This window comes from Pocillopora damicornis, chromosome 8, assembly GCF_964200805.1.
Source record: "Pocillopora damicornis chromosome 8, jaPocDami1.2, whole genome shotgun sequence".
Taxonomy (NCBI): domain Eukaryota; kingdom Metazoa; phylum Cnidaria; class Anthozoa; order Scleractinia; family Pocilloporidae; genus Pocillopora; species Pocillopora damicornis.
Genome location: NC_142677.1, coordinates 24,072,601 through 24,098,341, shown reverse-complemented (window position 1 = coordinate 24,098,341; position 25,741 = coordinate 24,072,601). Strand labels below are relative to the sequence as shown.

Sequence of the window (25,741 nt, the reverse complement as noted above, 5' to 3'; positions counted from 1 at the left end):
TTTCCCTTTTGTTTCAGAAGATAAACAAAATGGCCCGATTGTAACTAAATCTCTTTATGGCAATAGCTCATAAAGAAAAAGCTTACATCAAGGAATTCAGCCAAGCGAATCCTATCATTGTACAAGAGATCAACAATCGTAGCACGTTTTTCTCTGAAGACGGATATCATGACGTCATGGTATTTACTATCAATTCAAGCTCCTCGGTAAGCGAGACTGTGAACACGGATGAAGAAGAGGAGATGGCTAGTGAAGGATTTTTTAAAATGCAACAGTTTGTAATGAGTGTAATCCTGGTAAGTCAAGTCTAAAGAGCGTTCAAACATTGGGGTTATTGTACGATACGACAAAAAACCTAGGGGAAACCCTGAGGCGATTCTGCTCTAGGCTCTCAGTTTGCTGACCAGAACGCAAAGCTGATACAGTAACAGTTGAAGGAAAAAAAATCTAGAGAGAATCACTGACTGCAAATGAACAAAAATGAGCAGATAACGTCGGGCAGGCAAAACTGGAATTAACTATGTACATGTGCCCCGATACTGACATCAACGCAAAGGAATCTACCCGTAAATTTTTGAAGCATGATTTATTTTGAAAAATCAACAGTACAAAGAATTTATGCTCTTCAAAAATATTATCAAAAATATACAATTCCTATCCACAAGAAGTAACTAGACTAAATATGAATAGCTGTAAAGTTGGGTTTTCGTTGTCCTCAAATATGAGTGGATTAATTCTACATATAAAATAAACCTTTATATAAAAATACGTACTACAAACCTATACCCACATTTGTTTCAATACTTTCCAGTTTTTAAATTTTACTTTTGCTGACATAAAAAAGTAAACTATCGTTATTGTATCAGCGTCACTTCTTCCTCTGCCTCAGTACTCATTTCTATCATTTTTAGCAGACCTAATCTACTCAGTGACATCAAGTTTCGACGTAATGACAGGGTCTTAAAGGTAATATCTGCGTCCTCTAAGGTTTTAAGAACGTCGTTCACACCATTCATGATATCCAAGTTGTTTTTTAGGCCGTGGAATCAAATTGGTTCGGCTGTTCTCCTTCAGCAGCTACACAGAATGCCTCAGGGGGAGGTGGGAAAGGCTCATCATCGTCCTCGGAAAACTCATAGTCTGAGTAATCAACTTCAGGAAGTTCAGGGGCTGAGTCGTCATCACGGAGGCCATTTTCTTGTGGTACTGGGGGCGGTAAGGCACGTGATGGAGGAGGTGGGGGTGGTGGTGGCGGCTCCCCAAGATTAGGACGCTTTCGAATGTTTCCAGTCGTCTTCCGTCGACCCACATCTCCTAAGGGTATCTCTAAATTCTGTTTTTCATCAATGCAAATCTCCCTTGAATAAAGTTCGTCGCTCTTGCTCCGATTCGAAGTGAGGGAGTTTTGCTTTTCGCGAAGTCTCTTTGGAGTGGAATGAACAATCACTACTGGAAGACTGTCTCCATTGCATTCTAAACGTTCCAATGGGGGAAACAACTGCTGACTATGTGAATAAGGCAGTGCATTTTGTGAGGACACCTTTGTTCTTTTGGACCCAGGGATTGTGGGTTTTCCTGAATTGATGCATTCATCAGTTGTTCCCTGGGGGCTTGGTGATCTTTCAGCCGAGGTCCAAACACCACTTGACGATGCTGCAGAATGGCTCAAAAGAGAAATCCCTCTCAATTTCTTTAATTTCATTTGGTACAGGAGGGCAAGAATAATACTTTTGTAACAAAAGGCGTATTGCTCCAAAGTTTGCACCATTCCAGCGCGCTGTTTTCTCAAGGACCGGATAGTTTCAGCCACATCTATCTTGCCAGTGGATCTGAACGACTGCAAACAGTTGTTAATGACGCAAAAAGCCCCAGATCTTCCAACTCCCGCACTGCAATGTATCAACATGGGGGTCCCCGGCACCGAAAGTGATCTGTACTCTTTCATCACTTCATAATACAATTCAAGAAAATCCGCTGGGGATGACGGGATACCAAAGTCAGGCCAAGCAGTGAATTGAAAGTACAAGAGTTCTCGACACTCACCGCTACCAGAATTTTCAAGAAGGAAACGACGAACCACACGACTGTCGAGTTTTCTGTAAACAAAATTAAATGCTTATTAATAAAACGCTAAACAAAACTGAGACTTCAAGGAACATCTCCAATAGCGCTTTCGGTCTTACCTTTTGTAAATGCAAGTTATCACAAAGTCTTTAAAGGTAACTTCCTCGTCAGTGTCAGGCCAATATCTTTAAACAAAAAAAAACATTTAATTGTGACGTACCTTACATAAGCAATATCAAACAAAGGACATGTCGTGATTCTTACTTGACACATTTGACTTTCTTGCCCTCTTGCAGCCTTGTTAACATAACGATCACGTGAACGTTCTGCTCCCAAATCATCTGCCAAAAGTCAGCAACGGTATTATCCAGTGGGCCCTGGAATGACACCAGAGATAGAGGATCGGTTAGAGAGATTCCTGTTGGCTGTGATACATCACTGGTTGGTATGAGGTAGAAACTTAGCTAATCACAAACTGTATCTGAACCAAAATTACCTGAGTTGCGATGTAAGAATTCTTCAGCTTATTTCCGTCTAGGAAATTCGCGTTGATATAATCCGACCCTCCTTCGCCCTCTTTCACCTGCTGTAGGGTCACATTGGAGTGATCGAACGGAAGGATGTTCTTATAGCGGTTCTTGGGCAGATTAACGGGATCACTGAGAAAAGGAGAAACGAACTATGTATCATCGCCTATTGTTTGACCGAGGCAATACAAACACCGCTAAAAATACATTAAAATTTAGGTTCGTAATGAAGAAGCGTCTTTACAATACCCTAGCACTAAATTACTATTTTTGACGTTCATTTTAAAAACGAAAAGCAGATCTTCATTTAATTGGCCTTTATTCTTACCAGGAAATGAAAACCAAACGCCGCGCTAGTGATGTCTTTCCGATGCAAAGTCTTCGCTGATTTTCACACAAATGTTGGATGAAAAAAGTTACGACTCCAAGTTATGGGCGCATAAAGAACTACTTACTTCGCTCGTTGATAAGTTCCTTCTGCTTTTTCAGCCGACAGTTCGCGAAACTCTCTATTGACGTCACAAGTTACTAACCGCTGGAGCATTTCCTCTGCCATCAATCGCGCCTTTTGTATACGTAGACGTGACTGCAAGGAGTAATCCAAGGAAAAAACTTTAAGCAAGAACAAATAATCAGAAAACTTCCCTTTTTAATGAAATTGTAAAGACTGACTCACGCTTCTGAAAGCATGAGACATAATCACGGTTAATGAAGTCTTCCTTCATGAAAAATCAACTTGGTGGGACTTTTAGCGTGGCTGCCCTAAGACTCTGGAGAGCCCTTCCAGAGAGTACAAAAAACACCAATAACATTCATCAGTTTAAAAAAAAGAAAAAAACACTGACTCAAGAAGCGTTTTTTGTACGAAAGTTGTGATTTCTCATATTAATTTTTAGATTCGATTATTAATTTATTATATTGTTGTAATTATTATTTAATTTTTATCGTATTTTTGTTTTAAATGCAGTATTTTTATCTTGTATATAGATATATAACAATATTGTAATGCGCAAATGAAAATTTTGTATTAATATTTGCGCAAAAGAAATTTAATAAAAAATTGTTATTATTTTATTTCATCATAAAAAAATCAAGTAAAATCTTAAGCATTGCATACTGATCCAGGGTTAATTCAGATTTACGCGATTGGCAGGTGAGCTTTAGTGTGCTTTTACTTTCTGCGTTCATTTTTGTTTCCTTTATCATGATTATTCAATCATTATTTCATTAACTACAGGTTTATTGAATCTTATTGTTTAGAATTAAACTTTTCATTTTAACAAAGTTTTTAAATCTCACACATTTCTGTTGAAAATAAAAATCACATGCACTATTTAAGTTTAAGCAAATAATATTATACTCTTAAATCAAAAGTTTTAATAAGTAAACATTAAAAACACCTTCATTAGGTTTTCCTGGCGATTTTAAGGCTAAACGGAATTTGTACTTTGGCATTTATTCTCAAAACTCGAGGTAACATTAGCATTGAAATTGTTCATGTATTTTATCGTTTATCTCAATAGTAAAATTTATAATATTTTTTTTTATCCTAAGTAGGCAATCTGGGGCGAAGCTAGCCTATGGTTGTGTAGGCCTGGGCCTACAGTTTTTTTTCACCCGCTTCACTTTTAACAACGGATAAATCGCTATCCACGGAATAAGTGAAAACAAAACGTACTGCGCTTTCCAAATGATAGATATTTATCTATTTATCTCGAGGGAAAATAAAACTAACTAGTTTCTCGAGGGACTATAAATTAAGTGCTTTGTTATATATTTAAACTTTCCTTAAATAATCATGTGGCAAAAACAAACAAACGAGCTGTTCTATTCGGCGCGCGGGCAACAACTGCGCAACTGTATCCCTGTCGGGATACATTTGAATTTGATCAGGTGCACGTGACCAAGAATCAACCAATCGCAGTGCTCGTTTTGTTGAGTGTAAGTCTAAGTAAATAACAACACATAATATCATCCTCCTCATTTATAACTGCAACTGTATCCCTTTGAAAGTTAGAGCTGAAAAGAGAAAAGTCACTGCATTTAAAGAAACGAAAAAAAGGAAAAATAAAAGAAAGATAAAAGCCTTTCAACCTTGAAGAGGAAATATATACATTCTGTTCTCTATTTGATTCATATTCACTCAAGTGTTATTTATGAGAACTATCGACTTTTAAAGTGGAACACTGAAAATAAATTTTACGGCCATCGCTACTAGACAAAGAACACAGCATACAACAGTCAAATGAACACATCTACAATTTACCTTGGTATCTTCCAAACCGTTATCACCGCTGGCTAATGCACTCTTGGCGTAATAATAGTCCCACTCAATGGATTCTACAAAAACAAATATGTTTTCACGAATGTGCCTGTACAGTCAATATCAAATTTGACAGATTTTAATTAGGTTTTGCAAACACAACTTTGACGCTTACGAATTAATTTATCAGGGTATACAAATTATATGCTCATCTCTTATTACGAATAACTCAAGCTTTTGATAACAGAAATACTTCTACCGCAAAATCCTTATTCATCTTACCTTTTTTTTGTTCCTTCATCTTCTTGGATGTCTTCTTGGCCGTGTTTTCTGGACTCAAAGAAGAATGACTGTGAGACTGCCCCGCCATACGAACGAGGTTATCTTCCCGTAGACCAACAACAATACGTCCCTCATTGTCCAAGCTCTGAAGCGTGAAATGAAGAAATAATAATATGACAAAAAATTGAAAAATATATAAAAAAAAAAAAAGAATTAACAATAAATTGTTGTTCTTTAACCTTTTAATTCTCAACAACGATAAAACCAATTGTTTCCAATGATATCGATGGGGTCATTGCGTCAAAGCAGTTACTGTCAAAAATAAGCGTCATCAATGACTAAATTTAGTTTATTGAATCTAATTAGAACCTGATGTTAATTAAGCAGCTTCAAAATCAATTTTCATTGGAAGAAGGGGAGGTGGTAGGCGGAGATAAATAGTGAAACTATACCTCTCTCATTATTACATCAAGCTCATTCATTTCTTGTGCTGCTTCTTTGAGAACTGTCTCCTCGTAACCTGGGTCCCAGCCGTGGTGAGTAGGTGCGGAGCTTGGTTCAAAGTGCTTGTGGTTCACCATAGCAAACGAGTCCAGCCTGGATTCCTCTTCTGTCTTCTAATACAGAAAGAAGAATTGTCTCCATCAAGTTCCTTTAGCTATTAACTGCATTGAAACAACAAATGTCACCTGAAATTTTGGCCACGCAAGACTTCACTCGAGAAAACTTTCATTTATTTTTTAGAAAAAAAATCGCTAAGTGCAAATTACGAGAAAACCCGTTAAACGGTTTGCTCAAAACTGAAAAAATAGATAAAGAAGCTACGTCATGCGGGTAGATTTGACTGCGCTGACAAATCGGCCAGGTATCTGCCATTGACACTCTAGCTGCATGTAACACTACACGTGTTCATAGAAAACGTTTCCGGCAAAAGTAGGACAAAAGGTTAAAGCTACATTCTACGATGGCCTAAGACCTTTATTCGTTTGCGAACAAAGCGCTTTACAGCCTAGAGGTCGTGGTATGTACCTGTTCCTTCCAGGGATTTTTCAGTCCATCAATACTGACGTGATGTTCATATAGTCGCCCTCTCGACAGACTGTTGTGACGGTGACTTGAGCTTGACCTTAACTGCATCATAACATTATCTCTGTTGTTGATATCCTATAAGTGGAAACAACAGTGCATCGTTCAGAACATATCCTTAGCTTTTGGCTACCATCATTATAATATACAAATTAAGAAGACTTCCGCGCATTTGACGACAACAGTCGGACAATCTGAGCCTTGAGAAAACTTACTAAGGAGTTATACTTGTGAAGTGACTGATAATCCAGCATGTGGTGCTGTTTTCGCTCAACACATTTCCTGAAGACCCAAACCAAAAGAACAATCAACAGGGTAAGGAAAGCAGCGCTTGCAATGGTGATTCCAACTATAACTCCAACTGACAGACCAGTTTGTCCTGCGCCTGAACCTGGTAACAAATCAAACAAGTCATCAGTATCTGGCTTACACACCTAAATATCCTTTTGCAAACTCTGAAGACTGATGGATTCTAACGACTCATTGAAAACATCTTTTCTTTGTATTATATTCATAAATAAGGCCACTTCATGCAAACAGGAATATTAACTTGAAGTTATCACTACTAAAATCGATTATCCTGCAGCTTTAAGAAATTTACAACATCAACACATCTAATCTAAACCAGTTTCCCCGCACTGAGGCATGTTACTTACTCGGAGTACTCTCAACTGAAATTGACGCACTCACAACAGCACTCTTGGTTCCACCAACGGATGTATTAGCCATGATGTAAAAAAGGTAATTTTGACCAGAGGAGAGTCCAGTCACGTGATACGACAGGCTGAGGCCTTGATAAAGGACAGAAAAAAGAGACGAATTGCTCATGTATAGGGAGTAGTTAACGATAATTCCGTTGGGATGCTGAGGCTTTGTCCATGTGACGTTCATTGAAGATAAACTGGAGATCTCAAAGGCAGGAGCATCAACTCCTTCAGGTACTGGGGGAGTAAAAAAGAACAAAATTGTATTTTCATTTAATTTCATAGTTTTTTCAAGGATTGAGGTAAATATCCGCAAAGGCTCACACAAAATAGCCAGTATACCTGTGAACTCTAAAAAAAATCAAAAAATTTATTTACCTGACTCCAAAGTCAGTACAGCTGCCCAGTGTGTCTCCCTATGTGGTTTCCGTGTGGTCGCCACTTGAACAGAGTAGTTGGTATAAGGTGTAAGGCCTGTAACAGTATGATTAGTTCCAGCCACTCGGAACCTATGAATCTCACAATGCTCGTTTATTCGCGCTGGGTCACATTGCTGAAGAAACAGAGTAAATGAAAAGTTTAACTTTTGCCTAGCATTGGCCAGTTTCCAAGAAGCCATAACTTTCCTTGCGCCTAGCGCTTCCGCCATAATGTCTTTCTCGAGAAGAGGGTCGTCACTGCAATTTGATGTCGCTAAAGCATTACTGAAGACAGTATAGGGATTATAACCGTTTGGTCGAGTAATACTGTAACGTCTTCCACTTCCTAGGTCGAGAGTTAGGTTTAGAACACCTTGATAAAGTGGAGGACGTGTATATAAACCACTGACCAAAACAGTTCGAGTGAAGTCAATTGAACCGTCATCAGCAAAGCGAACCTGAACCAGGGACAAACCAACACTAGAGTAAACGAGGGAAGTATTCAATGACACCACATATCTTCTACCCACTGAGTCATACTCTGCGCGAATCATGTATCCGGGAATTCCCTTTTCTGCCAGTACTACACTCCCACTTACAAACACACTGTCGCGTAAAATTCCAGAAAAATTTTGTTCCGTGTGAGAAATATCGAAGAAAACAAATGTTCGATTCGCATCTGTTTGTTCGACACCAAGTTGCGAAATAGCTGCAGAGATTGTGAGTAGACAATGCGAGTTTGGGTCTTCAACTGGAACAACTGTAAGAGTTGGAAAAAACGGAACTACCTTAAGATTCGCCCGCAATAAAAGATTTACGTCATTTAACGTTACTGCACCGTCCCCATTGGCATCTAAAGCCTGCAACTGATGATTTGCGATAGAGTTCTGTATCTGCTGTCCCTTGTCCCGGGTGAAGTTAAACTGCTGCTCTGTCAAGTAATCCAACGTGAACTTTACATCTCTTATGTCAAAAATACAATTACCGTCAGTATCTCCAGGTTCTCTCTCCCCTTCTGGACAATTACTACAAGGGGGAGTGGGACAAGCGACGACTGACCGTCTGATGCGAGTGCTACTTGAGGAGAGGGATGCAAGAGATTTCCGTCGACGAAGTAAACTTTCGATTGCAACCTCAACACTTCCTGCCACGATGGTCCTAGGCACGGGAGGTCCGATCACGCTACCAACAAGATCATTGGCAGCAATCATCAGGACCGTTCCTTTCACACCAGCAACACCGCTTGATAAAATTCGAAATGTTATATCTGCGACATGGCGGATGTGATGAGTCTGGCTGTCCACACTGAGTGCACCAGCAATTCTTATTTTTCCAGTTTGATTAGTCAGACTCGACCTACCAGAAACAAAATAACCAAGCATGTCAGCACCTTCACTGACACTAGTCACTTCCAAGAACTCGTTGTCAAACACGATCTCTGTATCGAAACTACCTAGCACCAGATTTCCAGAGTTAATACGCACAGCTGCTATAAAACTTTCTCCGACATGCACCCGTTTTAATGGAGTGCCAGTGACGTCACCGATGTCTACATCGCCAACATCTGGGTCCAAGTTGCAGGCAAAGGAGATAGTATCTGATATGGACAGAGATCGTAAGGCAGATACTGTGACTTGTACTTCCTGTGGAGCATTGGCTCTCAGCGTCACAAAACCGCTTGTCTTATTCAGTGATATTTTTGTTGTGTCCTGAGTTCTAAATGCAACTAAATTAAAAAAAGTCGTGTTTTCTGAGCGAAAGAGCCCTATAAATTTAGAGTCATCGCTGAATCCAAGATTTACAGATAGTTGCAGATTTGAACGATCCCGGACACCTCTGAGCGTAAAGTTTGGTGACGGAGCAAATTCTACAAATGTTACCACTGTAGGAGTTGACTCAACCCAAAGGATCAAGACATGACTTGACATGTTCAAAAAACTTCCACTGATTGACAGCTGACCTCTCTCACCACTCCACCGGACTGAGACCACATGGTACCCATCAACTAGCGCTTCAATGGAGCTGTACTTCGCAAGCTCAACTGGTTGGGCTGATACAACCTTAAATCTTGTTCTCTTGTTTATTGTGATGTCACTTGATGTTCCGTTTGTTAACCTAAGATTCAAGTTTAATCTGACTCGTTGGTACTCTCCCGAGTTTCCGATCGGATTCAACTGAGTAACGTTAACAACTGTTGAAGAGTTAAAAAATGGGTGCGGACTCGCGAAACCTTCGAGCTTTTGGGCACCAATGACATTAATTGTGACTTGAACATTTGACTGAACATGTGCGAACTTGATGGAAATATGGACTCGACCAAAACCACCACCAGAGGCAGCCACAATGACAGTGCGATCTGTTTTAGCCAAGCTTACCAAGTCACCATTACTTTCTATGGAGTAAATTGTCCGATTGTCGTTTGAAACATCCACGCGGTGTTCACGACAACTGATGTTGTAAACAAGAGTCACTCTTACCTCTGCATATAAAGGAACCTTAAGCACCTCTGCAGGATCCCCGCGTGGAGTTATCTCGTTGGAGCTCAAAATGACAAGAACTGCTCTGGGTTCCTGGAAGATTACATCGAGGTTTGCACGTAAACTAATGGTTGGTCTCTGTGAGCAATGACCGGAGTCTGCGATGACATGAAGTACATTACCGCTACTATTATCAACCGCTGTTATACGGTTACCTTCTACCGTGACCAGACTGTTGTTTGAAGAGTTGATGATGAAGCCCTCTAGGCTTTGAAACGTGTTCACAACCCCATCACTATATTGTACTGACAATATAACTGAACCTTTATCCTGTGGAAGTAAAAACCTTTGATCCATGCTTAAGCTTAAAGGATGCCGTAAGGAGCTGTTTAACAACTTTGGAAAAACACCTAAAACCCGTGTAGCAATGACTGCGTCCAGAACATATATTCTGGTGTCTTCATTATGAACTTCCACATCTACTTCCCCGAACGTACGACCCAGTGGATAGTTAAAAACTCTAATGGTAACCTTGCCGACACTTTTTCCATGAACATTTAAACCAACAAGCTCAGCTACACTGTTGTTTGAACTTCGCAAGTTGTCTTTAACGTGCTGTGTGACATCAACTCCAGCGAAGAACTGCTTCCCGTTTGAAAAATTCGCCGTAACTGTTAAGCGCGCATGTTGATAGCGTGACTTACACGAGTCACTGGGATCGTACCAGTCACGTATTCTCTTCAACTTAGCTGGTTTAACATCCAACGTAACAGGAATAGTAGGTGCCCAGACAACGAAAATAGATTTTGCGGAGAGATTCTTGTAATAAAACTCGACAATGGCTGAGGATGATCCTTGCGTTTCACTTCCGTTTACATAAACACTGGAACAGTCTTTTGAAACTTTTAAAACAGCAACATCAAGACTTCTACAAGCAACACTTGTCACATTCAAGACTCGTCCTTTCACAGTTACCCCAAGAACCGTCAGTGGAACTTCAACCCGCTTTCCATTCAGAACGGCAGTGTTTACAATAACTGACAAATCAGAGACGACAAAAAGCGCTGCAAAGTCATCTTCAGCAACAACGAAAACTCCTTTTTTACTTCTTCCGAATCCGTCTTCGAAAATAGCACCCACCGGCACAGAAATGAGCTGATTACCTCCCTGATCACTAACGTGCCTCACAACACATTCCATGTGTTCTGGACTCGATGGTATGGCATTTTCTGCGATCTCTGCTTCGATAGTAAAGAACAAGGTGGTAGAGGTTGTTTCATGGCCGTAACTATTCTTTCTAGCACCAAATACCACGAATTCGTTTGCACCATTAAAAGTATATTGAATTCTCCACGAAGAGGAGGCCTGCACTTCTGTGATCTTTAAACCAGACGACAACGTGAAGATCAAAGTAAAGAACTGCACGTGTTTGGTATACTGAGCATACACCTTAAGAACAAATGAATCACCCACATGTAATAAATGTAACGGTGCCATAATAACAAAGTTTTGCTCAACTTGAGGCACTTGTCTTTTCCTGAGATCAAACTGCTTTAGCTTTGTCATACTAGAAAGAGACAGACCATATTCCATCAAAGCTTTGTGAGAGAATGCACTGGTGTTGAGCCATTCCGGAGGGATGTGCAAACTTCCAACACATATTCCAGTATTGGCTGACGGTATACAGCTGGTGTTTTCCTCTGAGTAAGTATCTAGGTTAATAAGCCTGAAATGTACTTCAGTTGGTGCGGTTCTAACATTAAAGTTCCGATCAGATACCTGTATGGCTACACGTATGACCTGATAGTCAGGCGAACCGCTGACAACAATTGCTCGCAGGTATAAAGCGAGTTCTCCCAACACTTTGAACGTACTTACGTAATGAATGCTCCCTCTGTGGACCTCCAATTCACCTGACAACTCAGAAAATAAGCCAAGGCTAGTCACAGCATGAACGTTGCTCAACATGACCACAGGCTCGACCTGAAACGCACCCCGAATGGCATAAGTGAAAGGATGTGTCTCGTTGTACTTGAACGTAACATTGTAGTTAACATGTACTTGAAGTAGAGCGGTGTTGTTCAAGGACGGTGAGCCCATGTTCAAAGCAAATACCGATAAGTTTAAGGTCAAATAATTTGCATCTCTTAGAGATGATATAGTTTTCACTTTGCCGGTTAAGGAGTCAATAACGAATAGCTGTGAGGCCTGATCAGATGACAGCATTTCATAAATAACCTCTGCATTCTTTCCTGAATCTTCATCGGTTGCGTTAACTTGAGCAACAACTGAATCCGCCTGCAGGTTCTCCGAGATTAAAACGGAATAAAAACTTTTCGTAAATACAGGAGGATTGTCATTCACGTCTAACACAGATAGAGTGACGTTTGCGAGGCTGAATAAAGAGACTGATGAACTCACGGTACCAATAATGGTGAGCGAATTGTTAGGAAGAAATGTGTCGGTTGCCTTAACAACAAGATAATACTTCTTCGTTTCCTCAAAGTCTAACGACTTTATAAGTTTGATTTCTCCTGTCGAGTCATCTATCACAAAAGTTTCGTTATCGCTGCTTTTATGAATGCTGTAAATGATTCCGCCTGCGGAACTTAGGTCTAAATCTCTTGCAAGTACACGCAGAACAGTTGAATTAACTGTTAAGTTCTCGTAGGTACTGGTTTGGTAACTCTCTTGAGTGAATATTGGACGGTGATCGTTTACATCGACAACATGAATCATAACTCGAGTGTCGGACGACTGAGGTGGGATTCCTCTGTCAGTGACTGAGATGTTTAAAGTATACAGAGAAACATTTTCATGATCCAGCGCGTGTGCTGTAGTTATAACTCCATTTTCCTCGTTGATAGCAAAGATGGCGGCCTTATTACCTAAAACGGAAGATAACGACGAATATAAATGATTGAATTTTCAGACGATAGCCCTTAGGGAAACGCGCTTTCTCAAGACTTGCGTTGTATCAGGTGTTTACTATATCACACGTCGTATTTATATGAATAGTATACGATCCAAAACATTTTAGCTCCAACCTCCTATGTCAACATGGAGACCAAAGTGATACTGTGGTTCTTGCCTTAAGTTTACACCAACTTTAAATGATTGTACAATAAGATACCATAACTGTTTGGCATTCCCACAAAGACAATTTAGAGGCCTCAATTTTCACTGCTTACAAAGTTTGGGCACTACCGCTTCCACCAGAACTCGCTGAGGAACTGATCTGCGAAGAGAGGGGCAAGTCATTGCATAAAGTGAGAAGTAAAAGTCACTCACCCGAAACTATAGTGTAGTTGAGAACTGCATTTGTCCCCGAGTCACCGTCGGTGGCGTTTACTTGTGCAATCATCGTACCAACTGGTACGCTCTCCCTGACATACAAAGGAGACAGCGGATTAATAACAGGTGTCATGTCATTCACGTCAATCACTTGGATTTTAACCAAAATACTGCTTGACAGTGGAGGGGTCCCTTGGTCGTGTACGGTCACATTTAATGCGTAAATCTGTATCTTCTCATAATCCAGCCATGTAGCTGTTGTGATGAAGCCAATTGCTGGGTTTATGTTGAACGCACCATTCAAATTTCCATCCAAGATTGAGAAGGAAAGATTCGAATTTTCCCCACTATCTGCATCTGTGGCATTGATTTTGATCACAAATGTTCCCTGCTGCACGCTTTCCAGTAACGTCAGCCTTCCCGAAAAGTTACCTTTAATAATAGGAGGATTATCATTAATGTCTCTAATGTTGATAACAACGGACACGTTGGCTTCAAGAGGTGGTGTCCCAAGATCCTTAGCTTGCACGGTTAAATTCAATTGCCGAACTTTCTCGAAGTCAAGAGATATCAACACGATTATCTCGCCAGTAGAGCTGTTTATGCTGATTATACTATCGTTTCCTGAAATAATGCTATACGACAGATGAGAATTCACTCCCTGATCACTATCGTTAGCATTGATTGTCATCAACACCGCCCCGGGAGGGTTTTCCTCGTCAAACTCCAACGTGTAAACTTCTTTTGAAAAGTGAGGACGTACGTCATTAACATCCATAACGCGCACACATATTGTAGCATTATCTGTATATAGCTGCCCTGTTAACGGCGAGTGTTTATAAGCAATAATTTCAAACTTGTAAGTGTCCATGACCTCTCTATCAAGCTCCCTTGCTGTTGTTATGATTCCTGTGAATAAATTCACCCTGAAGACAGAAGTAATGTTCATGAATGTTGAAGATATATTATAAAAAATTCTATCTCCATTTGGGTCGGTAGCAAAACCAGAAACGACTTGACTCCCAGGAGGCCTGTCTTCATACAAGGAGACATTATAGAACGTTTGATTAAGATGAGGCGGACCGCGGTCATCTTCAACTGTCACGCTTATTACAGTCGTATTGAACAGCATGGGAGAACCATGGTCGGAAACATTCACAGCAAGAGAGAAGAAAGGAACAGTAGTATAGAGAAGGGAACTGTTGAGCTGAAGGACACCAAGCTGGTTGATAACAAATTTGTTCAATTCGTTACCGGAAGTGATTTTGTACTGCAGCTGCGCATTAAGGCCTTGGTCAGGATCGGTGGCGTTCACACGCAACAATGTGTATCCCACATGGGCAGTATTCCTTATTGCGATGGGCTGAATCGATTCTAAGTACGGTGCATTGTCATTTATGTCAAGAACGGTGACATTGAGTAGCAGATTCGTTGTTTTTATTTCCGCGAAGTATTTGACCGCTTGGTTTGAGGCATAAATGGCTAAACCATACAAAGATATTTCTTCCCTGTCCAAATAGTCTTGAACAACTATCTCACCGCTGACATTACTAATGGAGAATTTTTGTCCATAATTTCCATCTCCAATAATAAAATATGTACTGAAGTCTTGCCCAGTAATGTTGATTGGGACAAATGTGTACACTTGCTCGCCTATTGAAATATCTTCAGACACATTAATGCTGACGACATTATGAGAAAACAGAGGTGGAAACATGATTGAAATGTTGACTGTCAAGTTACTTGTAAGTGAAGGTTCGCCGGAATCTGAAATTTCAACGAACAGTTGCATGAAACTGTCCTTGAGATCAGTCAATGCAGAGTTTAAGAAGATCACGCCATTTTCTCCGTCGATGAGGAAGAGACTTAAGTTGTCTCCAAGAAGACTGAATTTAAGAACAGCATTATCTCCTCTGTCTCTGTCCGATGCATTGACCCAACATATTTCGTTACCCACTGGCAAATTGTAAGGAATGACCTGAAGTGGGACAGGATCTGTTACGGGAGGATTGTCGTTTTCATCTAAAATAGTGATATTTACCGTGGCATTGGTACTGATATTGTGTCCATATTTCGCAGTCACAGTCAGTGAAAAAACCTCATTAGTTTCCCTATCAATTGTGGAATTCACCAATATCGTACCATTTAATGAATCGATTTTAAATGCGACGTTCCTGCTCAGTAAATAAAAAATATCAGCACCGGGAAGTCCGGGAACATAAGCCTTAACTTCGAGAACGCTCGAATTCATCGCGCTGTTTTCTGTCAAGTTTACCGCATATAATTGGGAAACAAAAAATATTTCCACATCAGAAGCGTAAGTGACACGAAATTCCACTGTTGTGTTTGTAGTCAACACTGGATTACCATGATCTGAAATGAGCACTAAAATCTTTAAGATATGACCAACTTTTCCTTGCAAGGAAATCTTTAACGTTATTACACCCGTTGTTGCATTAATGAGAAAGGTTTGATTTGAAGAAGAGTTCTCAATAAAACTGTAACTTATTTGAGCGTTTTCCCCAATGTCTTCATCAGATCCAACGACTCTGGCCAGCGAAACACCTAAAACAGCATTCTCAGAGATCTTGATCACACGACTCGGTACAATTTGATTGACAACCGGAGCGTTGTCATTCACGTCAATGATAAAAACGACCACAAACGCATCGGCAAATTTTTCCCGACCCACACCCCCTCCATCTGTAGCTCTAACTGTCAGATTGTACCAGGCTTTCTCTTCTCTGTTCAGACAACACGCAACGCGAAGGACACCTGAGGTTGAGTTTATCATAAAAGGAAGCGCTTCAGCGCTGACAAGGCTGTAGAAGACTCTGCCACTTTTCCCTTGATCAAGATCTGTGGCATTGACGGTAATAAACGAGGCATTCACAGTTGCATTTTCCGAGACATTGGCGTGGTAGAAGATCGTTTCAAATTGTGGCGCGAAGTTGTTCGTGCAATCCGCCGAGGTCAATGTATTATCGAATACGACAAAAGGATTGAAGTTGTTGTTCGTGTTAACGCTGATAGTTTGACTGCCAACCGGTAGGTCTACAGACAATCTAAAAAGAAACAAATATGGCGGGTGTGGATTACCAAGCAAGACGGCCGTTCGCGTTAAACTTGTTTGGTTACTGTTGTCAATGGTTACGTGGAAAACACTAAAACCAATACTGTTTTGAACGAGTTCAAAGGCAGCCTGGACGCCAAAACTTCCATTTCCTCTGCTAACTCCCCGGATGAGATTTCCATGGATACCTACACCTCTTTGAGTTCCTCGAGTCCCAGCGAAATTGACAGCATTTCCTCTGTAAGTGATGTCGAAGAAAACAACTGTGTTGGCATCTGAGGCGGGGCCATTCTTTGATGTTAGAGTGACACTGAGTGACAGCTGACAATCAGAGCTAAGAACCTGAACAGGTATTACACTTACTGAGGAAACAAAGCGAACTAAACCAAGAAAGGCTCTTACAAGATAAAACGCGTCGGCCGGGTTCACGGCACTGTTCCTGTCAACATCAATATCACGGGTTTGATTGGAGGACAGTGATTGGCGGAATATAATCCCTGTTGCGTCTGAGAAACTAAAGATGGAGAAAGAATAATATCTGAGAACAAAGATGACATCTCCGAGGTCAAACAGACAATCTCTGTTGACATCACCTGGGAGGAGTAGCTTGTCGCATTGGCAAGTCGGAGCAGCACACGGAACAGCTCTACGCAAGCGCTCTTTACGAAAATCAAGCAGGTCTTGCCTCTCCTGATCATGAACACTACGTCGTCTTCTTTTTCCGGTTCCCATAACTTCCTGATCGACGGTTCCAGCTACAAGTGAAGACAAGCCATAGGTATCCGTGATTACAGAGCCTAGAATTGAAGCCAAACCCGAGCTGGTGGCATTGAAAGTAATGTCCGCTACCCTGACAATGCCATTCACGGGCGAGTTACTCAAACAGTCCAAGGAAATTTGTCCCAAGGTGTCCAAGTCAGATACACAGGTATTCCATACACTTCCTTTTCTTACATACATCACAGCAAGCTTTGAGTAGTCATAAGTGAGAGTTAGATCGATCTTCTGGACGCCACGCCTTTCCCCAGCGTTCAAACGAACTTGAAATTGAACCGATGATCCGACATATCTTGGGGGTAACGGCAATCCGCTTTCTTCACCAAGATCGACGTCACCAACGGCCGGCAAAAGATTACAAGCCATCGTCAAGCTGGATGTAATCAGAGAAACTGCGGCAGTTGCAGTCAGAGAGAGTGTTCGATGATAGTTACGTCTAAGAGTAATTTGACCTGTTAAAGAGTCTACAGTGAAAATATTATCATTTTCACTTGTCAGAGATATTAACCTTGAGAATAAAGCAACGCCCCCGTCATAAAACTGCGGGACGAGTCTTCCATTGTCAAATGTCAATGACAGTTGCACTTGTGCCACAAGGGAATTCTCCACTCCTGACAAAGTTTGGTTGTTATCAGGGAGTAACACAAACTTAGTAATGTTTGTCACAGTCACTGAAGAGCTCTTAATAAATATGCCGAGATTTGTAGTGTCCACATTACCAAAGTTTCCATCGAGAACAGCAAAGCTTGGCGTCGCACCAGACTTGACTGTTACGCGGTTTGCAGCCTTTTGTCCGACAATCACGTCTGAAGATCTGGATGAAAATGACGTCACTTCGTGTCCTGTGATGTCATAGTTTGAAGAATCACTCAAAACCATTACTAGGCTCAGTGACGCCATTTCGTGCGCGTTTGTATTAGCGATACGGCTGAGCGAATCGATGTGAAGAGCTCCAGGATAGGGTGGGTAGGGCTTGGCAAGTAATACCAGAGCTGTGTAGGTCACGATGTTGATTGAAACAGAACTCGTGACTGAGAAATGAGTAAAACGTACTACGAGATCCTTTTTGCCGGACTTGCCTCGTGAGTTTGGTGTAATGATAGGAGTGTTGTTATGACCACGCTGTACACTGAAAAAACCTTCAGACTTGCTCAAGTCATACACAGTCCTCGAGTCAGAGCTCATGTCCACTCGATAATCGTTCTCAAACACCAAGGTCACTGATATGGGACTTGATGTTGGTATCCCTGCTACAGTGGACTTGTCTCCGGGGAAAGTGATCTGTGGACTGACGCCGTTTACTTCAAGTCTCACTGGAGGTGACAAACTTACATTGGTCACTTCATAGCCCACTCCAAGGCTAAATCCATTTGGATAACAACGGCTGGGAGGCAAGAACCAATCAGCTTGAAGAATTCCAGACCCAGATCCGACAGACACTGCTTCTGATTGGCCAGTGATTCTGAGTACGTGGATTTGAAGTGACTTGAACTGAAGGCCGAGTGCAGAGTTCAGTTTTTGTCGTCTACCATCGTTAAAAGTGACGCAAGCGACGAGCGCACCACTTGTGTAATCACGACGCAGATCTTGGTGAACAAATGCCTCCGCCGTTTGTGTTGACAATCTCGGATAAGGCGGGTCAGGAATGATGACACTTAGATTGGTTACCATGACAATGTCGATCAGTTGAACAACGACTCGCCTTGATGAGGTCACCTTGATTTCAGTACTAGCTAGGAAATTACTGGTCAGCGGATTTACGGCTCTGATGACAGTTTGACCGGGGGACATTCCGTACACGTTTCCGAAGTTGTCCACAGTCGCTACAGACTCATTCAGACTTTTGAGAAGATCACGAACTAAACTTGTTGTCGATATGTTTTCAAAGTGGACTTTATCGTAAGTGAACTGGGCTTCAGACTCGACTCCAGTCCATTGATATCGCTGATCACATTTACCGCTATTTGCATTGAATTCCAACCAACCAGAGACTTCTGCGAGCTCCGTGTGAGGCAAAGTCAGCTTCAGTGGCAGAACAGGGAACCATACACGAACTGATATGATGGTGTTTATTTGACCAAATTGGACTTTAACTTGTGCTTCTGCTGATCCTCTGGGCTCGCTACCGTTAAGAAACAAGTTTGAACAGTTCTTAGTTACTTGCACAGCTTCTGATAAACTCGTGCAATTTGCTTCTGGAAGCAGGATGACATCACCCGATCTTTGAATAGCCAAAATTGTGATATTCGCTGTCACGATCCGTCCATCGATGACAGCTGTGTTTACTAAATCAGCGGACTCAGAGTATGCTCTTAGTTCCTTGACACTATTAGCAGAAAGTCGTATCATCCCTGTCGTGTGTCGAGATTGGTTGAAACCATCGAGCATGGCCACCATGACTGGATGTAGTTGGCCACCGATCTGAACTTCCTCGTTGTTGATATTACTGAGGTAAGTCAGCTGTCAAAGGAACAAAAAATCCACATTGTTTAGTCAAGGTATTATCTTTTTGTGTCGGTTTGTTGTTTCATTTTCCACACGGAATGATCCCAATTTGCTCATCATCATTATCATTTCTGCTGCAACAAGCCATTCACAGTGTCAATGTAAACATAGCAATATTGTCCAGAGTAGTGATTTTTTTAACTTTAAAAAAACCTTTCATCAATCGAATTTAGGTTGTGTTTCAAGTGCAATATTATAATCATTGTCACTTTTTTTGCTCCACAATTACAAATTTACAAGAGAGACACTTACTATGGAACTCACTATGATGATATTTCATGGAGCAAAAATTAACACTTAAGTTTGTTAAACTTCAGATACACAACAAAACGAAGGCGACAGGTGTCTTGTAACCGATACGACTTGATCCTCCAAATAAATGGCTTGAATGTGCAATGAATACATATTGGAAAGCAGTCATTACTAACCTCGGCAGTAACTGTTGCGCTTGTATTAACAACAGCTGTGTCCTGTACCTTGACATCAAAGCTGACAAGTTTCGCTTTTTTGACGAATCCCTGAGGAGCTGCCTCAGGATCAGTTAGTGTGGCACTCACAAACCATTCAAAAGAGCTGCGATTGACAGTAACATGGGCCCAGCGCTGACTATCAACTTGTGCTCCAGTGATGACAAGTGACGGACCAGTCACTATCCTTACTCCAAACGAGGCTACAGCATAGGATGAGTCACAGTAAATTGAAAAGCTGAATACCCCGCCTACTAACACCGTGTCAAAAGGAAGTATACCGTATACGTCATTTGGAAACAACTGCGTTTTGCTTCCTGGATGAACTGTGACGTTACCTAGAAACGTGGGAGACTCAGAAGAGTTACGCAGACGGTACGTGATGGTAAGAACTTCAGGATCAACAAGAGAGGGGTCTGAGAACCATTTCGAAGGTAAGGGAACTTGTATCTCGGTAATTCCCGTAGATCCACTTGGCTTTGCGATCGACTGCAGTAAAAACAGAGGAAAGAATTAAACAATTGATCACTACTACAACTATATAACTAAATTAAAGCCATGCGATCAAACAAGAATAACACATTGACTTACTTCAAATAGGCTCAAAGTGACTTCAGGCTGTGAGAGTGGACAAATATTACTGGTTCTGAATGTAAGCAGAGGCGGCAAAAGAAGATCATCAGCATACATGAAAGAGACTTACTTGTAAGAGGCTTCCATTGATGGCTAACAGCTTAGCACTGGGCTCAACTTTGACAACAACTTCGCTTTTATCCACCAATGTGCGAACATTAAATGAGGAGTCCTGCACCTGCGCAATAACACGCACCACAGGCCTGTCCCAATACACATTCGCGCTGACCAGTATAGCCTTTACATGAGTCGCTGGTTCTCGCGTTGTCGAATAATTTGCTTCTGCACTCACTTTTCCAACAAAAGCGCGAACACTTCCTTTACTTCCTGGATAACCATTTAAGAAGAAACCAAGCTGCAGCGCGCGATTTGACGTCCTCCCTTGAAGATAACCTAATTTCTGTGTTTCAAAATTCACTACAGTCCGCGAGTCTAAGGTGGTGCGAGTTATAACCTTGATTAATACAATTGTTTTCGAACTGTTCACTTGATGTTTTGCGCCGCCTTGAAGTTGGGCTCCAACAAGAAAGCGGAATGTACTGTCCAAGGCAACATAAGTTTGAAGTTTAAAAACTCCTGTTGTGTTTTCAATTTGAAAGAACCGCGAGTCATTTCTCTCTATTATGAAGTAGGATAATGGAAGATAACCCGAGCATGGACTTCTGGCGTGAACTGTAAAGCAATTAATGCAAAAGCTTCGAGTAAGAATATTGGCTTTATGTAAGCCTAAATCTTATAATCTTCGTATTAAAAAAACTTGATGCACCTATCAAGATACGCGGTTAATAATTGTTCTCGTGCAACGTCAATGAAATATACATTATTTAGGGGGGGAGGTGTTAAAAGTGACGTGAGGAATGAGATAAGATGATACCCAATAAAACTGGATGACTGGAAAGAATCACGTAAGAAATAGATATCTGACATAGAGAGAAGGAGAAGCCTGGAAGAGTTTGAAGCGATAGGAAAGAAGAACTTTAAGAATTTTTGGAACAATCTAAAAGGTAGGTTTCTCTTAAGAGGTACAGACTTCTTTTTACTTTCGTTACTTCTCCTCTATATTACTACGGTACGTTTTTTTTAAGGACAAAAGGGAGTTCAAACAATCCAGCTGCAGTCGGGTAAAGATTTATTTCTCAGTGATGTTTTTAAAGTTGGTTAATCTCAACAGAGTACGATAGAATAAAACCTGACAGTGTTATATAGCAAAACTTTACCTTGCAGTATTGGTACCCCAAGTGGCGTTTGATCAAAGATACTCCTCATGTAGTAGTGGTTGTCAAATATCAGAGTTTCACTGCAGTTTGGCGGTCTGGTAATGGCGCCATCACAAACACAGGAACTTTTCACCGGAAAAGGACAAGAGCAATTTCTTCCAAAGACTTCAAGTTCAGAAACTGCAAAATAATCTGTTTTTTCTGCTGAATTTCCCAAAAATGACATCATTGTCAATCTAACATGAGTGGCAAATGAAAAAACCTGAAGAGTTAGATTTGTTTCAAAACTATTTGATGCTGGCCTTGAAGACTGAAGTAAATAAAACGTTACAATCTCGTCGGGGACTGGGTGTGAAAATCTTTCGACACAATTAGCACTGTCAGGAGAGTCCAGTCTCCCTCCAGCTTCCATATTAAAAGTTGATTGACAGTCTTGGGAAAAGTATTGCAGTGGTACCCATGTTTCCCCATAGTCGGCAGATTTAGAAAGAACCATATCCCTTGGTGGCCACCATTTGAATGATATTTTCACAACTAAGACTTGTTTCACACCACCAAGGCTGACTGTAAAATTAAGTGGAACTCTTGTTCTCTTGGACTGCCACCATGTACTAAGGTTTCCATCATTACCCATGCCTTCCAAGTGTGCCTGGTTACTTACACGCCTCACTGTAATGTTGCTTTTTGGATTGACACAATAAAGACCATCTGGGTCCAAAGACACCATTGGGTAGTCCACATTACATCTACAATGTCCTGCTAGGCGGGGCTTCTGTGGGGTTTGCTGTGAAGCATCTGTCTTGATTTCTAAAGGAAGGAGTGGTCCCATATGAAGATGAGAACCAAGCTCTCCTGAAGAACAAGTATATTATAAAAGAATCATGACTAAAGAACTGAAATACTGAATTAAGGGGGAGGTGGAGGGGGATGGAAGGGAGGGGATGGGGGGGCGAAGCCTGTGAATGGGAATTATGAACTCACAGATCTGTTTTACACCTACAGTAGGAACTCTGCATGGTGTGAGTTTATCACAATGTGAGCCAGATGTTTGTGTTTGTAAGTGGCAGGGGTGATCTAAAACCCAGTGTGCAAGTGAATCTCATTACAAGTTTGTAAATAATTACCAATTAAAACACAAAGGACTCATCTGTGACATAGAGGGGAAAACAGTAATGTACTGACAAAGTCTGTCCAATCTTCTTTACCAATTTTAAATTAAAGTTAGCATCCCCCATCAGATCTCCTTGACGAGCAGAGTCTTCAATACCATTCAAAATTTGTCTACAATCATCTACCAAAAAGGGCCAGAATTCTGTTAATTTGTGAACTTAAAGATAATTACAAGCACTGACCTCCCCAGTTTGTCACAAACTACTCTGTCATGACACAATCAACTACCCTGAAGACACCTCTGCCACCAACCTCTCCACCCTTTCCTCTGATCAGCACATGGAAAGCATGATCCACTTTGAAAATTTAATCTGTAAATTTCTCTAATGGCAAAATTTTAGTACCTTATGTTGCATACCTTTAAAGTAATCATCTTGTGAAGCATTTGCTCTCCCCCCTAAGAGGATAATTCCACTTCTGTTCCAAATATTTTTATAAGTGATCTCTTCAGCAACAAGCCTTTTATCCATGTACAGTTGTATAACAGAACCAAAGAGTACCACTGCAATGTGATGACATTTTCCATCTGCTAGACTGTTGTTGAAGTGCATACTGCTACTTAAACCACTTGCATTCATATATTCTAGAACTATCTCATGGTCAGTTTTGCTGTCTGCCGACACTGCAAATAGTATACTATTGTTGTCCTCTTTGCTTATGATTTTGCTAAAAAGGAATTAATTGGAATTGGATGTTAATAATTTGAGGTATTACAGTGCTAGCTATCAAGAAAGAGTGCCTGTTTTATTTACCAGTAAGCCCTGATCTGTTTTCACTAACTTCTGCTTTGTTATTCAGATTCCTTAATTTCAACAACTATTAGGCACAATCATTTCATGAACAAATTGTGACCTTTGTGTTATGATTTTTTCACAACCTCTGTATGGAGTTTCCTGTTACTCATAAATTTGGTATTTGGGGACTAAGAGAGTAAAATGACTTCACATCAGCCTCAATATGATCATTAACTTATTACATGATAGCTGAAATGGACAAATGCATTAATGTGGTCAACTACTTACCCTTGGTCCCCTGGGTATTGGCTCAGATGGATGGTTAGTGTCATTCCTTCAGATTCCCCAAATATCAGCAAAAACTCTGTTGACTTGGAAATAAAACCATTGGTGCCATTGAACTGAACAGTTGTCAATTCTTGTCCCTGGCAAGCTCCACTTGTATGATTTGTAAACATTACCTGTAATAGAAATGTTATGGAATAACATAGTTTATATTTCTGTTAAGGAAAGCTTTCAGTAAGTCAGGTTGGGGTCAGCAGGTGAGCCAAGTGGCTCATCTAGCTAAAGCTTACCCCACTTCCTATATCATGAAGTAACTGGAAGTATTACCTCACACCCTCCCCCCCTCCCCCCACCCCATCCTTGATGGGATGCTGATGTGATGCATAGCAAATCCATAAAAAGTCACCCCCTTGAACTGCATTAGGTTTCCTGAGAGTTAACCATTACCAGTTTTAATACATCATGTTGAGCCTGCAAGGAAAGCACAGCAAAACCACTTTGAACAATGTTAACAATTGTTGTTAATTGGTGTTAAGATTTTTTCTTCATCTTTCTTAAGGCCCTAGCAATGATCCTTATGTCTTGAAACAAAATTTAATAGGGTATGGAGTTCTAAAGTGTTGTAATTCCAATGCAAAATTAGTAGTGGAGGGGTGAGGGAAGGAGCCCAGCACACAAGCTGTACATCCGGATTAAAAAAAATTATTTCCTTATTTTTCAATTACGTCGATTTAACGAAGTTACACAAAGTGAACAATTTCACTTTGAAGAAGAAGAGTACTCAACTTTCCACTACAGTTGCGTCCAGATGAAGCTTGAATATAATCATGTTAACTAGCACACCGACGATTATCAGTGTAATTATTCCGACAAATCTTTCAGACTACCTAAAAACAGCTAATGTGTGCATAAACAAACAAAAAGTACATGGCTTATTTAAAACAATTTACGTATTACAATGAATCAATGCTAAAATATTGTTTTGATTGTGTCTCGCATACCTATCACAAAATCTACAAAATTTTACACTTTCGAATTTTTAAGTAGAGTATCTATCACTTACTTGGCCGTGAAACATTCCCGTAGCAACAATATCCAGGCTAACTGGTTCATTTCTCCCGAATGGACAATCGGCTTCACAACAATCAAACTTCTGACAACGATGGAAACGATCAACAGCTAAACAGAATTCATCATTTCCTTGCAAACCACAAGTATCGTTTGCCGAAACAATCGCTTCTTGATAAAGTGCGAAATTTGTTTGTGCAAAAGCGAGCGAAGCACCTTGTTGAATTAAAACACCCGCAATAAGTAATACCCGCAACACACCACTGGAGAGCATCTTTAAAACCTATTCACCGTTATTGATGTCCGATCGAGTTCACATGCAGGTCAGTTTATGCAGCCGGGCTGTAGAAATCAAAGAAGGCAAAACCATCATTAACTGTCAGCAGTCATAACGGCTTCACCTAATCGCACCACACCAGCTAAGTTGACAGCAGACAGAGGAAAATCTGGCTCAGAGGCAGCATTCTGCAGACCACTTTCAGCTCAGCTGAGTTTAGCAGCGTTTACCTACGTACATAACAGATCCTTCACGTCCCGTAGTACTGCTTCTAGTTTGCAATCGCCCTGTTTTGGATACAGTACGCTCAGTCGAAATGTAAAAACTTCACAAATATTCAATTGTCAATAATTGATTTCCTTATTTTCCTTGATGACAGCTATTGACCGAGCCGACTGGCTGTCAGCGGTAGTTACATA

General features: G+C 40.8%; 1 protein-coding gene across 6 annotated transcripts; it reads right to left on the bottom strand.

Annotated features, from left to right (window-relative positions):
- Nucleotides 1–567: 567 nt before the first annotated feature.
- LOC113665764 (uncharacterized) lies at nt 568–25,710 on the bottom strand. 6 transcript variants are annotated; one of them, XM_027181490.2, is made up of 19 exons: nt 25,041–25,710; nt 23,981–24,153; nt 23,317–23,624; nt 21,789–22,640; nt 20,642–21,243; nt 19,900–20,427; nt 13,114–19,426; nt 7,305–12,710; nt 6,879–7,163; nt 6,438–6,613; nt 6,166–6,300; nt 5,589–5,753; nt 5,137–5,281; nt 4,858–4,931; nt 3,047–3,177; nt 2,561–2,723; nt 2,329–2,441; nt 2,184–2,249; nt 568–2,096 (listed from the first exon to the last, which is right to left on the bottom strand). In XM_027181490.2, the coding sequence occupies exons 1-19, from the start codon at nt 25,317–25,319 to the stop codon at nt 1,034–1,036; spliced, it is 16,977 nt and encodes a 5,658-aa protein (XP_027037291.2). In that variant the 5' UTR covers nt 25,320–25,710; the 3' UTR covers nt 568–1,033. The 6 variants fall into 6 exon arrangements, 5 of the variants coding, with proteins under 5 accessions (XP_027037291.2, XP_089036708.1, XP_089036709.1 ...); XM_089180582.1 differs by having other exon boundaries at nt 5,589–5,750; XM_089180583.1 differs by lacking the exon at nt 23,317–23,624 and adding an exon at nt 23,141–23,281 and having other exon boundaries at nt 25,041–25,668.
- Between the last annotated feature and the right edge of the window lie 31 nt (nt 25,711–25,741).

Bases quoted from the DNA above. Each gene is read 5' to 3' on its own strand.
- LOC113665764 (XM_027181490.2), bottom strand. From the start codon at position 25,319: ATGCTCTCCAGTGGTGTGTTGCGGGTATTACTTATTGCGGGTGTTTTA. The intron at 19,427-19,899 runs GTTAGTAATGAC...TTCCTTTGACAG, and splicing joins GCGCAACAGTTACTGCCGAG to CTGACTTACCTCAGTAATAT. The intron at 6,614-6,878 runs GTAAGTAACATG...ATTTGTTACCAG, and splicing joins TTCAGTTGAGAGTACTCCGA to GTTCAGGCGCAGGACAAACT.